Raw genomic sequence first — 14,873 nt, 5'->3', positions numbered from 1 at the left:
CCTTGCACACTAATTCATAGCAGATTTTTTATGCTGACTAACTGGGAAAGAAGACAGTGTGTCAAACGGAGACCACCAGTGGCCGTATCCACAAAGACACTTATCTGTCATAGTGGCCATTGACATATAACTGAGATTTGTACTAAATTTACAGAAGAAAGAGACAGTTGATAGTGCAATTGGCACTAACTTTCTGTAACATTTCTTGTCAAGGGGTCAAGATGACAGGCCTGTAGTTCCTCCATCCTCCTTCTGGCCCATCTTGTAGACAGGCGTCACATTTGCTCCAGTCAACTGTGACCCTCTCAGTTAGTCAGGACTTCTGGTAAATGACTAAAGGTGGCTCAGTGAGCTCTTCTGCCAGCTCCCTCAGGGCCCTCAGGTGCGTCCCATCTGGCCTCATGAACCTGTGTGTGTCTGAGTGGTATAGCAGGCCACTGACCATTTCCCTTGTGAGGTCTTCATTCTGCTCTGTCTCCCTGGTCAGGTGACTGGGCACCCAAAGAACAAGTAGTATTACTATTAAAGACTGAGATAAAGAGGGCATTATATACTTAAGCCTTTTTCCTCATCCTTTGTCACTGTGTTTTCTCCCACATCCAGTACAAACATGGAGATGCTCCTTATCCCTCCTTTTGTTGCTGATTTATTTATAGAAACACTTTTCATTGTCTTTTACAGCAGCGGCTAGATAAAGTTCTAACTATGTTTGGACCCTTCTAATTTTCTCCCTGGATAATCTCACAGCATCATTGGTGTCCTCTTAAATTGCCTGGCTCTACTTGTACCGTCCTTTTTTCCCTCAGTTCCAGCCAAAGCTCTCTGTTCAGCCAGGCCAGTCTTCCTCACTGGCTCATCTTTTCGCACAGCAGTTGCAAGATTTCTCTCAGCTGCTTGCTTATAGGATATTTCAGTTGCCTCTTCATCCTGGTTGGGTGGTCTATAAAAAATCCTACTACGAGAACTGCCTCGCTGGCCTTCTCCCTTATTCTTACCCATAAACACTCAACCTTATCATCACCATCATTAAGCTCTAGACAATCAAAACACTTTCTAAAATACAGAGCTACCCCACTGTCTCTTCTTCCCTGCCCATCCCTTCTGGAGTAGTGTTTATGTGAATCCTTCTAATTAGTCAGATGATAGGATTGTAGTCATCAGTAGTTAAATGACTTGGGTTTGGGCTTGATTTTCATCATCTCCATATGATGAACAGGTGATTCTCTTTTCCTTTTGGCTGATAAAAAATGTGAAATGACAAGGGGAAGAATGCTGGAAAGCATCTGCAAGAAACAAAGATGATATGGGACATTTGACAGAGAGGCTCTGCAAAGAGAATTAGATAATTTAGAGGGCTGGACAGTCACTTTGTTAAACTGAATGAAGTTTAACAAAGACAAGTCTTGGATTCTTCACCTGGATGGGGCAGTCGTGAATGTACAGACCGACTGTGAAAGAGATGCTGGAAAGCAGCACCACAGAAGGGGACCTTGGAGTCCTGGTCTATGGCAAGTTAAATATGAGTCATCAGTGCCCTGGCAGCCAGGAGGGCCACCCCTGTCCTGGGGGATTGGCCCAGCATCACCAGCCAGGCAAGGGAGGGGATTGTTCCTCTCTGCTCTGCATTGGGGTGGCCTCACCGTGAATATTCTGGTCAGGTTTGGGAAGATATAAAGCTACAAGGGAGTGTCCAAAGGAGGGCCTCAGAGATGGTGAAGACTCCAGAAGGGAAGCCATATGAGAAGTGACTGAGGTCACTTAGTCAGTTCAGACTGGGGGCAGGGGGGAGGCTCATCACAGTCTACAATTCCCTTATGAGGGGAAGAAGAGGGGCACACACTGATCTCTTCTCTGTGGTGACCAGTGGCAAGACGCAAGGGAATGGCCTGAAGTTGTCAGGGGAGGTTTAGGTTGGATATCAGGAAATGATTCTTCACCCAGAGTTGGTCACTGGAACAGGCTCCCAGGGAAGTGGTCAAAGCATCAAGCCTGCCAGGGTTCACGAAGTGTTTGGAAAATGCTCTTGGGCACATGGTGTGATTCTTGGGGTTGTCCTGTGCAGGGCCAGGAGTTGTACTTTGATGATCCATGTCTGTCCCTTCCAACTCAGGGTATTCTATGATTCTGTGATGTTTCATACCTTTTGCTGCTTGATGAAAGTATTAACGTAGTCAGATATAGATCACGGACAGATGCTTGCAGCCACTGCCCCAGTGGTTCTAGTGATGGAAGGAAGTACATGAAGTCTTATCACTCTGGACAATGGCAGCAGTTACATAGAATTGCCTTCACCAGCTGTGTTATTGGATTCAACTGAAATGTCTACCTGTGGTTTTAAGTTGAATTTACTCATTCTCTTTTGAACCATCACATGGTTTTGAACTTTGAAGTGTATTGGTATTATGTTTTCCTTGCCAGCTAAATTGGCCATTCATGAACTTTTCTCTTGGATTTGGACACTGTCATTTAAATTCACACCTTTGTGAATAGGCTATAGAAATTTAACTACCTTGCAAGGATAAATGTGAGTTTCTGCTTGAAATTTAGAAGTAATCAATTAAGTATCTCATGTTTGTGTCAAACTGTGGTTTACAAGCCTGTTTTTTTCATTAATGGCATTGACAATCTGCTAAATTGAAGATTGCCACCAGTTTCATGAAAATTATTGAACTTATGTACAAAGCTGTGTGAAATATGTAAAGTATGCCAGATATGTATTTCTCATTTATTAGATTATTTATTAGATTATATAATTTTTAGTCATTACTATCTCCTAGCATTTCACAAAAACAGTAGCCTAAATCATATAACAGCCTTACCAAAGTCCACTGGAACTTGGACATGTAGGAGTGTAGGAGTCACATTGACTCTCATTTTTTATGTCATTCTGTTTTCATATAGTTTCAATGAGCCAGATTCATTTACATGAATGTAGGAAGTAATTAAATATGACTAGAGCTAATCTGAGTTCACTCTTGTAATGTAGTTATCCTATCACTGGAACAAAGAAAATGCAAAAGTAAAACTGCAGCGAATTCTGTAGTACTTGTCAGTTTACCCCTCGAATGAAACAAAGGTACTTAACGTGAGAATGCTCTTAGCATTCAAATCCTGCATATTAAACATGGCTTGTTCTGAGTAATATTCATTTGAATTCCAAACATTCTTTTAAAAAGTATTTTCCTTGAGAGATCAAATGTGTAAGCAGATTTTCAAAACTGACTTGGTGTTGTGATTTCTAATGGTATTCAAGAATTGTCAGTTTTCCTAAGTAATAAAGCTCTACTTTAAAGATGAGCATGTTATTTACGTGTGTTCGAAAAGAATTCTGATTGTTTCATTTCACTGTATGCAATAGAACTGGGAGAATTTAACTCAAAATAGTTTCTCAGATGATCTAGTAAAGTTATTAGTTAATTTAATAAAATCATTATTTAAAAATAAAACCAATTTAAAACTTTCAGATTTAACATAAAATATAGGAAGCACTGCCATGGAACAATTTCACACTGAGCAAGTAATTGGGAAAGTTGTCTCCATTCAAAGTAACTTGTGGTGAAGCTCACAGTCTCTACAAAAAGAGAAATTACAAGAGCCTGAAAAAAGCTGGTTCCCAGCAGACCAACAGTTGGTGTCTTGGTGACCTGCCTGGAAAATTCTGAGTTGTTTCAGGACCCATAGGTGCAGGGCAAATCTGTAAAAACACATTTTCTTGTCCATGAAAAACAATTTTCTTAAATAACTCCTAATTTCCCTTCATGCTTTTCTGTCTCAGGTCAGGGTTTTATCCACATTTTTTCACCCACTTTTTAATCCTTTTGGGGTTTTTGGTGTTTTTCTTTTGATTTCTTTTTTTTTTTTTTTTTTTTTTCTGTTATTTTGGCCATGTGGACCCAAACTCAGTTTATGAGTCCTTGTGTGCTGGCCACAAAAAAAACCCCAAAGATGTTAGTACAAATTTTATATGCATGATAAAAAAGTTTTTCTCTTACTGCAAAGGATCAGTGCTGAAAGGCTGATCATAGGGTCATAGAAACTGAGCAAAGCCTGAAGTGTTCTTCAGTAAACTTTTACATATTTTACAGTTATTTCATAAATGTAAAGTTATCCAAGTAAAGGTAATATTTGCGCAATTACCTGAAATCCACATACTTTAGCCTTACTTTTCTTTGGGTGCATTCTATGGGTTTATTTAAATAATAGTATATGGTATTTTTTAAGGTAATAAGGATACTGATATACATGGTTATATGTTATGCATGTTAAATCCATCAGGTTATCTGGTCTATCCTGACAACAATACAGTTCCTTTCCTCAAAGCATTTTCTCTGATATTCTGTCCACTCTAATTTTAACTGTTACATGTAACTAGGTCCCTGAATCTTTGTACTGCTAAACCAGGCCCCATAGGAAGTACCAATTCAGAGTTTAGAGTTGTGGTTAAAAAACGTACTGGTGAGTACGGTCAAAATCAGCGAGGTTATTTCGGCTTTCAACCTAATGAATATTTGAAGTGCAGTCATGGCAACCCTGGATTTAGAAAATATGCTGTAGAAGCAATTGGAAAATAGAAACTGGGGCCCATATCTTGCCATCACTGTAGATCTGAAACCCACACAAACGGCACCTGTGGAAAAATGGCAGACACTGACCCTTTGCTTTCAATTTTACTTAATATTATGTAACAGTAAACTTTCCCTTTATATGTACGTGTACTCCTCCTAAAGAACACCAGACTCATATCCAAAGATGTTTGCTCCTTGCATGCATGTTGTTTTGCTTTTTTGATCTTTGAAGTCTTTAACTTTTTTTAATTTTTTTTCTTATTCTTCTTTCCTTCCCTACCCCTCAAGCTATCTAGCAGCATTTTGGATATATATAACAGTGACCAGGGAATGGCACCAGCTAATATTGGTCTCACAAATGCCTCTTGCCCAGCTAATCTACCAGTAAAAAGGGAGCTAACAGGTAAAAGAACTCTGAGATTTTGGCATATAACTGCATAAGTGATGGTGGGTCTCTTAAAAGTTGAATAAATCTTATCCATGAAAAAGATGTCCATAATTAAATTCCTGAGAATTTTCAGTTTGTAGTTTCATTTAAGGAAAAGAACAAAGATCAAGGAGAAATATTTTCTTTCTGTACTTCTCTTTAGCAATTCAGAAACCATGTTTGCCCCCTGTTTTTATGAACATCATGTTTCTAAAAAAACCTTGTATTTTAGAAAATATTATATTATTCTAAATGTTGGCTCCTGGCCAACAGTATAAATAAATTATCATCCATTAAATTTGTTCCAGGTTAGAACAAATAGTTCTTTTAAAACTTAACAATAAGCCTATTCAACGTAAAGCTATATTAGTGGATTAAGAACTTTAAAAGTTACATTCAATTAATCCAAAGAATGCTAAAAATCATGTACAGTTTATTAGTGTTTCTCAGAGGAAACAGTGAGTTTATTCAATATCTTACAAATCTGATTAACTCTTGCATTATGGGATATAAAAAATCCATATTCACCTTAGTGTATTGTAAGTTTTATCCTGATGTAAAATACAGGAAATTGGAGAAAAAAATGCCCCTCCACAGCATTTCTACATTCTTAAATTTTAAAAAAAGTGCAATAAAAAAAATCTTAAGCAACCTGCCAGACTTGGTAAAAATTTCGTACTGGTAGAATATAGATTTGCCTATGATCTGCTTTAATAATAAAAATAGTAATGTAGTAAAAGTACTGGAAGTCTGGTCTTTGGGATACGAGGCCATTTTCAAAAGATGAAAGAAGTATGGGAATTGCATTTTAAGGACTATTTTAATAAATGTTACTTTCTGTCAGAAGCAGATACAAGAGCAATGGCAAAGGAGAGACAAAAAAAGGATAACCACAATCTCAGTAAGTATATGTTCATCTTCCATCTCATTAAATGGAATGTATGGAGAATGCAAAACCATTATACATTAGCTACCACATCTCTGCTCTTCTTCTAGATCAGCATGTTAGCAGGCTAATCAAATTGAACTCAGACTGCAAGCACAGCCAACCACAAAGCTTTCTTTCTTGAAATCAACTTCTGTCACTGACTTTTGTCTTTCAAAATACTTTGCATATTGCAATTAATTTATTTCCATATCATCTCCTGCTATTTTTTTTTTACAGTAGCACACTTTACTTGATGTTTTCTCTAAGAATTACAGTGCAAAGCAGACAAGAAAGGAGGCAGATTATGAGGAAAAACAACAGTGAAAATCCAGTCTTCACACCGTATTTATTGAAGCACCCAAGCAAGAGGCTGTACTTCTTTATGGGTGATGGGGAAGGAAAAAAGAATGCATATGCTATCAGACAATTTCTAAGTGGTTGTTTAGCTCTTAAAGTTATGGAAATTGTATCTCACCAAAGGAGATCAGTGCAGGACTCTGCCACACAAGCCCTGTAACCTCTGTCACCTGATATATAGTTCTGTTTCCATTATGGACAGCAGTGCAGCTATGTACAGATGGCATGTTGGTTCTAGAAGAATAGTCTTGGAACATAAATAATCTTGGAACATAGTGAAATTCATAGTTCAGTGTCTAAGTATTAGACTTATAAAAATAAAAAAAACATTTTGGTTTATATAGAATAGAAAAAAATCTGTTTCATTACTGGAAGAAGATTGCCTATAAAATTACACAATTTTTCCCTCTAAAGCATAATTTGAAACAAAAAGCCTGAAGATTCTTTTTGGAAAGTGTTGAGTACAGCAGGTACACTTCCAAGTTCTCCTTTGCAGTTCTTCCAACAGAAATAGTATGGGAGTTGGATTCAATGATTCTTATGAATCACTTACAACTTGAGATACTCTATGATTCTATGAATTTAAAACTAAATTGGTAATTAGTTAATAGCCACTATTTTGTATCTTTATTCTCTTATTTCTATCTTGCTTCTCTGGCTATTCCAGTATTCCATAGAGGGGTTTATGGCTTTCTTTGCATGAAATTACACACCCAAAAGTATACATCCACTGGCACAATGTGCTAGCAATGACTGTGGACAATCTTCTGCTACTCAGAATTTCCAGAAGTCATCCTTATGTTCGTCTGTGATTTTTTTGTGGATTACAGACAGACCATGAAGATTCTTAGACATGTTGCTAGCACGTAATCTCTGAAATGCCAATGCAGCTGCCGTCTGTCTTGTTAGGGCAGAAATGGGGAGTTTTGCTGGATGGGAAAGGGGGTGGGTAGGAGTTATCTGGAGCTACAAGGGGAAAGAGAGGCTCATATGTACATCAGGAATGGCAGGCCTTACTATTGCCTCCATTGTTTGTTTTGGCTTATCAGAGTCCTTCCTGATCACAGAAGAAATGTCTGAGAATTTTCCCTCACCACTGGCAACTAAACTGAAGACCATAAAGATCCCACTGCAGACAGGCAGCATCTGTTTTGGCTTAGCTCCAGGTGTATACTACAGAGCTCAAAGTCTCTCTGGAGATAGCTCTACTATATAAAGGCTTGGTCATAATAATGCATTGCCTATAAAGGCTTCATCTGTGTGATTTACTCTTTTATGAGGATCAGGTTTCTTAGTGATGGTCTGAAAAATCAGTTTTTGGAAGTTGATTGGAATCATACAAAAATTCAATTTGCAGGTCAAATTAAGGTCTAAATTTTACAGAAATGTTCTTGTACATTCTCATAACAAGAAGGAATGAAAGTACTGAAAAAAGTTCCTTTTGAAAGGTTGTATATTGGATGAAACCATGAAAAGGGATTTAGATTTAAGAAATGGAACCCCTTCATGTAGCAGAGTTTTAAACATCATTTAATTTTCTTTGACTTTGGGGTTTTTTTCTTCATCCTGGGGTTATGTCATCATCCTGTCCACGCAGTTTGAAAAATCATTTTCTGATTTGTCTTATGTTTATATTTGATGCTTGACATATTACTGATAACTCAGGATATCTCTGGAAAGATTACAGACATACATCAGGAAAGTTCTGTTGAAACATGTTTCCAAGCTTAAAAATATCCCCCCTAACTCATTAACACAACCAATGGAAGTTTTTTTTCAGGAAAAAGAAAAATACAAAGAAAAAAGAATTCTGTAAGCGTCCACATAATTTTTTCTTTGTCTTCATAGCAAATGCTTAGTTGACTGCTTTTTGATGAATGTCTTACAGAGTTTTCCACAATATAAATATTGATTAAACAGCAGCTATTATGCTGTAGGACAGTACAGTTAAGCACATTCTTCAATTTTGTTTGCCATGCCATAATTTTGCCAACACAACTGAAATATATCTTTTAAATTTTTCAGTTGCTATGTGTTTTTGTACACTGCTCTCCTACAAGATCCTGCACATTCATTCCAATGGGATGTGGGGGCTCACTAAGCAGTACACTTAGGAGGATTATAACCCCGTCTTCTGAATATGTGAATCATGATGAAAAAAATCTGAGATGTTTTAATTTGTTGAGTGAAATTCCTGTTTCTATAGAAAGCAAGACGAGATAATACATCCCACCAAGGTAGAGTACTTAATCAGAGTAAATGAAAACACTCAGGTTGTTCCCAGAGCTTGAATCTGCTAGGGAAGAAGTAACTGACTGCTGCATAAACCTAGGAGCCTACACAGACTGGAAAAAAACACTTTTATACACAGGAAGAAGAAGACTAAAAGTGATCCAGGTGGTGGGGCTGAGACTGAAAGCAACATGCTCATATGACTGAGAATATTTAAGTCAGCCTTGGAAGACCCACCAGGATGCCCTTGGCTGAACACATACAACTTAGCTCTACCAACCTTTTTGTATTAACATTCAAAATTAGGACATTAGACTTAAAGTGAACATCTCCAAACTTGGAACATGTATCCATTCTGCCCTTGTTCTAGGCTGGCCAGGGCTGGTCTGACAGAGAACAGTGGCCTTAGCATATTGAGCCCAAGGTAAGGTCTTCCAAGATGCGAAGGCGAAGAGAAAGAGCTCAGTGTGATGTTAGTGATGGACCAAAGCTGACTCCTGCTTATTCAGCAAGATTTGGATTGAGTTAAAGTGGAGGGAGTGGACAAAAGCATGAGTTCACACCAGTAGAACACCAGTCTCTGATAGCCAGCAGTACCCCAGTGGGACTACATTCTCACTAAAAACACTTTCTGTGTCAAAATTATATACCATTAATTCCCCAAACCAATGAGATGTCCTCTGCACCTATCCACTAAGAAAATGTAAAGTTTCTGAAGGATCACATACACCAGACTGGATAACAGTACAATTCTGGTAAAGTGAACTGAGAGCACAGAGAGGGGGTACTAATTTGAAGACATTTATTTTCTCTTTTTTCCTTCTAACTAAACCACAAAGTAAACAAAGATAACCTACATAGCTTGTCTTAGGAGAAGCATAAATTTAAATCCAGAAAATAGATTTCATTGTTTAAACCATGGGGTTTTTTTTAGTTTTCTCTCTGCTTTAAAAATTATCGTAAATATGTTTGTGCTGTCTGTCACCAAAGGAAACAGACGTACTGGGGACAAAGTGTTACTGGGACATAATCTTGCTCTGTTTCCATGACAGGATATGGTTGTAATCATGTGCTCTCTGTGGTTTTAAATGCTAGTAATTATAAATAAGGGATAATAAAGCTGTTACCTGTGTTCTGTAACAGCAATTCTGCCAAAATATCAACTGCTGAATGAATTGTCTTGTGTCCCTGTTGAAGTCACCAGCAAAACTCCACTAAGCTGAAATCTCTGTTCTGTGGGAGCATGGTAGAGAAAGAATATATTAACATCAGTAAAAAAGAAGTGTTAACTCACATTTAGACAATATGTGACTATTTATTCTCTGGAAATCTAATTTTAAATTGGGGAAAAACCTATAGGTAAGGTAAGATACAGAAGGTACTAATCATGGAGTTTGTCTGGAGAATAAGTCAGAGACAGAGTAGGAGCTCATGTTGGGACTGCTCTTTGAGGAAGACATTTTCTGTATATTGACTAACTTGTTTTTAACTAATTAAAACGTTTTATGTTGAATTTCTCCAAAAATATTTCACCATAAAAATAGTAACCGTTTCTTTTTAACAGTTGAGAGAAGAAGAAGGTATAATATTAATTACCGAATCAAGGAGCTTGGCACACTCATCCCCAAGTCTAATGACCCGTGAGTTCAACTGTCTTTCCTATAATAATATTTACAGTATAAATACAGGAGAAAAGAGACAGTTGCATATACTGGCTATAAGATTAAGTAATGGGATACAAAATTCTTCTCTGACAGGTCACTGGCTCAGATCAGGCTGTTGAAGTAGCAAACCTTTGACAGATTTTTAGTGCCTTGGAAAAACTTATGTGAAAACATAATAATATGAAAGCAATTTCAGGGTGTTTAAGAGAGACTACCACTTCAAGGGAAAACAAACAAACAAAGTAAACCCAAACAAAAGGAAAAAGAAGAAAAAAGGAAAAGATAAGCCAAACAACAGAAAGTCCATCTCTCTGTCCCTGAGCACAATTGTGTGGTGTCTCTGGAGAAGGAAGTAGTGATGCTTTCAGCTCTTGCCATGGCCCTCTAGTGGGATAACACAAAATTTACATTGTCACTGTCTGCCCTTTGACTAAAGGAAAAAAAAACCAATTTAAGAGTCTGTAGACTGAGCATTTTTCAGAAGTCCTCAACTCAGTGCAGGGAAAGCACAAGTCCTAAAATGCAAGGATAAAAGTAATAATTGCTATAATTGCTATAATAATATCATTTTATACTAATGCATATACTTAAAGAAACACAAAATGCATATTGCTTGAACTATGTGCGCATTCCCTTAAAGCTTATATTTGTCATCAACAGGAAGGAAACTGCCTTGTAGAAAAGCCCATTGCAGGATCAGTAATAACAATTCAGAGTGATTTTTAATGCTGAACTTTAGCCTTAGATTTCTCTTGTCACTCAGGGAAAACTTAAGACAATATACTAGTATGATTGTCACTTGCATAAAGTTGATTATACAGATTTTGTCTTTATCATTTGCATCATTTGCATACAAACTTGCATGATACTTCAAATGAAAACACCTATTGATATTTCAGCTTTTTTTACCTTAGGATTAAGAAAATTTGCTTACATTAAGGATTTCTGCAACAATATAAAACTGTGTGAGACTTACATAAGTACAAGGTTGGCTTTACTTGGAGTGAAGTCACCAGAGAGAAAGTTAACATACTGCATCCATTTAGAGAACTCACAAACTCAGCTCCTTCTATAAGCATTCACAAAATATTGGGTAAATGGGCATGTTTTTATTATTAATATGGAATTAGGTGTTACAGCTGAGTTAAAATAAAAAGCACTTTAAATACCTAAATAAAGTTTTGGCCATGTGATTTGTTGCAAGCAGAAAGTGATACAAGTGTTTTAATTTTGCTGGTGCATGTTTCGGTATCCAATACTATTTGGGCAAGTAATTGAAAGATTTCTCAGAAAAACAGTGGATGGCACTGTTGGTTTGCAGCTATAAAGCAAAAATAGAAATAGGTTACACTGCAATTAGAGATGGGCATGGGGTACAAATTCCAGTTGCACTTTTTGATTGCCTATATAGGTGTTTCACTTGTATGTTTTGGTCTGGACTCAGGCTTACATTGTGAACTTAATCAAAACTGTAATATCTAGAGCAATCATTTAAGCTATTCTTAAAATTATTTACCTGGACCTGCAGTTTTGCTCCAGTAAGTGGATGGTGGACTTTATCCTCAGATCTTGGTGTTGCTGCCTGATGAAAATGTTTCAGGTATAGATTTTGAAGTCATTGCCTTTACTTGTTTTAGTTTGCAAACCCATGACTGAGCTCAGCAGCGTGACCAGACCCAGAGTGGTTTATGTTTACAAAAGCACAAGGTGAACTTAAGTATCTCACATTCTGAAGACTGCTGTCTTCAAAAGGCTGATAATCAGTACTCCTTTGGAAAGCAGGCCTACTGAAAAGCTTTTAAATTGGTGCTAAGAAAAAAAGGCACCAGAATGTGCAGGGCTTTTGAAAAAGCAGATTGCAAGATGATTTTGCTATAGCTTAGTGCAAGGATAAATTTATTCAAAGAAGTGTAAGCACCTTTTTTTTTGTATTTGTATTTTTAGGTGGAAATAGACTAATTTGAACATGTTTTGTTGGCTTAGTAGATCAAAATTATTATTACTTTTTGGTATGGTCTTGTTTTGCCAAATCATAACTCAGTATCTTTATTCTATCTTGCAGTTCTTGCTTTTTACTTCACAACACATTACTGTGCCCCCAATCTGCCCCCTCTCCTTTGAAAGAAAGATATTTATCATGGCTTACAACACTTCATCTGTAACATTTTATCACACATAGCATTTTTGCCTCATATTGATTTTAGAAGATTCTTCTTATAGTGGAAACTTAGCTGTAAAAGGAGAAAGCTTACTGATACTTAGACTAAGGACGGTGAAGAAAATCAGCCTCTGCATTGAAGAGCAAATACTACTATAACTAAGCCATTGTGGTTAGCATGCCTGTCCCAGATGGCTTGCTTCAAGAAGATTACATTCAGAATCAGAAATAGAAAAGGACATTTTTTGTGCCACTTGGAAACCTTTTGTGATTTATATTTCTTAGAAGTGCTGTGTGGGGTTTTTATTTCACTTTTGTTTTGTTAGTTATGTAGTGAACTTGTTTGGCTCCTGCAGAGCTTCCACAGGGACTTTCTTTTGACTGGATTAAACCCCTATTCTTTCCATGTATTTTTTTTTTTTTCTAATTTAATGATGAAAAGTGTGGATTACATTACATAAATGAATGGGTGTTCTAAGTTCACTTCATCAGCATTAGAAAATGAAGATAAGTTACAAAGAACTATGACTCTTTTGTTTAATCTTCAATGCTTAGATATCCAAGTGCTAGATGATTCAGAAATGCAAATCAGTTTTACAGAATAATTCAAAAATAGAATTTTAAAAATGCCAAAAATACTCTGTCATATTTTGCTGAAAATCTCATAACCTGCTCCTTTAATTATACCCACCTTTCCACTTGTGTTCAACCTTTCTGAATCCACCTTTTACATGGTTAACAGGATTTCTTATTGTGATGGAGCCTGGGAATGCCTACACAAGAACAGTTTAATGTAGTTGGACTTGAATTGCCAGGAAGCTAAACAAGAAAAAGCCCCTTCCTTCAGGAATTCTAGTCATATTACAGAAATGGGATGTTGAGAGAACTGCTGAGAATTTGGGCAGAAGCAGCGGCTTGTTCTCACTCTCTCCTTTCTGCTCTCTGCATCTACCTGTGCCTGACCTCTCTAGTGTCTGTGGTCAGACCCTCTAGCAGCCAGCACAGACACATTTCTTGCAAAGGAAAACCTTGTGTACATTCGTGCTATTATAAAGTGGAAACTTGCTGCCTCTTTCAGAATAATACAATTCAAAATTGTGCAAGTCCTCAAAACAAGTACAAAGTCCTTCTAACTATTTCTTTGAGCAAATTTCTTTAATTTCTAAGAAACAGGGAAAGAGGTGGTCTGCAAACACAGTTTCAGCTTTGCAAATGCATTTGTTACTAGTAACTGACCTGTCTCTGGCAAGCTCTGTAACTATCACACTCTCTCAAACACTGCTTTTGTTAATTAGATCTAATCTTTGATGACCAGATGCTCTTATCCTTCCTACAGGAGTTCAACTTCTGTAAACTAGTAAAGATCCTTTGACTTCAATAAAGTTAAATTAATGGAAATGAGATGAAGATCAGTCTCTTTCTATGTTTCGTTTCTCCAAAATGGGAAACTTAACTTGATGAGAGTTATATGTTTTGTTCTGGGCATTTGAGTTTTGTAGAGAAATTCAAGTGTTAAAGTTAGGAGGAGACAGGATGCAGAGACTAATAAAACATGTTTTTCACTTATTTTTTTTTAATTTGTATGTGAATCTTGTTATTTTTGGTAGACCTCTGTTAATTAAACTCACTAACACATCTGTAGTTGCTAAAAAGTTCAAATTACTTTACCATATGGACACACAGGAACAAAGAAGTAATTCTTTGCAGAGGCCATTTCTGATGACCAGACCTGCAAAACGTCTTACTGCTCTCAAATGACTTGGTTTGGATGGAGAATTTCCCATGTATTTCAGTATTTACAGGATGGTGCCATACATGCATTTAATAAAAATCAAGACTAAGGAAAACAAAAGCCAAACCAAAAAAAAAAAAAAAAAAAAAGGCCAAACAAGAATCAAATTAATAGAACTGAAAGATCAAAGTGAAGAAAAGAATTCCTGCCATATCTGAAGATCAGTAGATCTATATCTAAGTTTGTAGGATCAAAACAGTTAAAAATGCAGGTATTTTGTCTGTTTTTATAAAGAAGTTTCCAATTATATGAGTAACGACTGCCAGCGATTCCTGAATTTTTAAGGTTTCTCAAATGGGTTTGTAGGCCTTTTCATTGTAATTTTTATCTCTATTATATATAAGCACAATCTATATATCTCTAAAAAGCAAAAACTACAAGTTCCTAGTGACATGTTTATAACTTCTGAGATAGTTTTATTTACAACCAATTTAGAAACCATTGTTTTCAGAGAAACAACAGAAACCCAATAACTTATTGGAGAATTTCTGAGTTCTTCTTATGCACTTGTCGTGCTTTGAGTTAATCCATTTTCAAATGCTGAGGTTTTCTCTTCCCATCATAGACGAATCTTCTTGCCTGCCTGATATGCAGAGCTAGATGCACTTCATACTATTGCTACGCAGGAATCTCACCTTTACCAGCCCAAATTTGCCTGCATCCTCACCAGTTGCATTGCTGCTCTGCACATCTGCATAGAGCCTCTGTTGCTCCACAGCACTGTCCTGTGACTGCTGTGTGGTGCTCTGG

General features: G+C 36.8%; 1 protein-coding gene across 4 annotated transcripts in view; it reads left to right on the top strand.

Annotated features, from left to right (window-relative positions):
• The window catches only part of TFEC (transcription factor EC), a 98,686-nt gene that overhangs the window by 74,285 nt on the left and 9,528 nt on the right, over nt 1-14,873 (top strand). For 2 of the 4 annotated variants that reach the window (XM_032107456.1, XM_032107458.1), the window contains exons 4-6: nt 4,854-4,968; nt 5,840-5,893; nt 10,074-10,149. In XM_032107456.1, the coding sequence (XP_031963347.1) occupies nt 4,854-4,968; nt 5,840-5,893; nt 10,074-10,149 (245 nt within the window). Of the gene's footprint in view, nt 1-4,853; nt 4,969-5,836; nt 5,894-10,073; nt 10,150-14,873 lie in introns of all 4 variants that reach the window. The other 2 variants (XM_032107455.1, XM_032107457.1) reach the window with 1 other exon arrangement.

Source organism: Corvus moneduloides, chromosome 4 (genome assembly GCF_009650955.1).
Source record: "Corvus moneduloides isolate bCorMon1 chromosome 4, bCorMon1.pri, whole genome shotgun sequence".
Classification (NCBI taxonomy): domain Eukaryota; kingdom Metazoa; phylum Chordata; class Aves; order Passeriformes; family Corvidae; genus Corvus; species Corvus moneduloides.
Note: the sequence above shows the minus strand (reverse complement) of the source record. Positions and strands in the feature narration are given on the sequence as shown.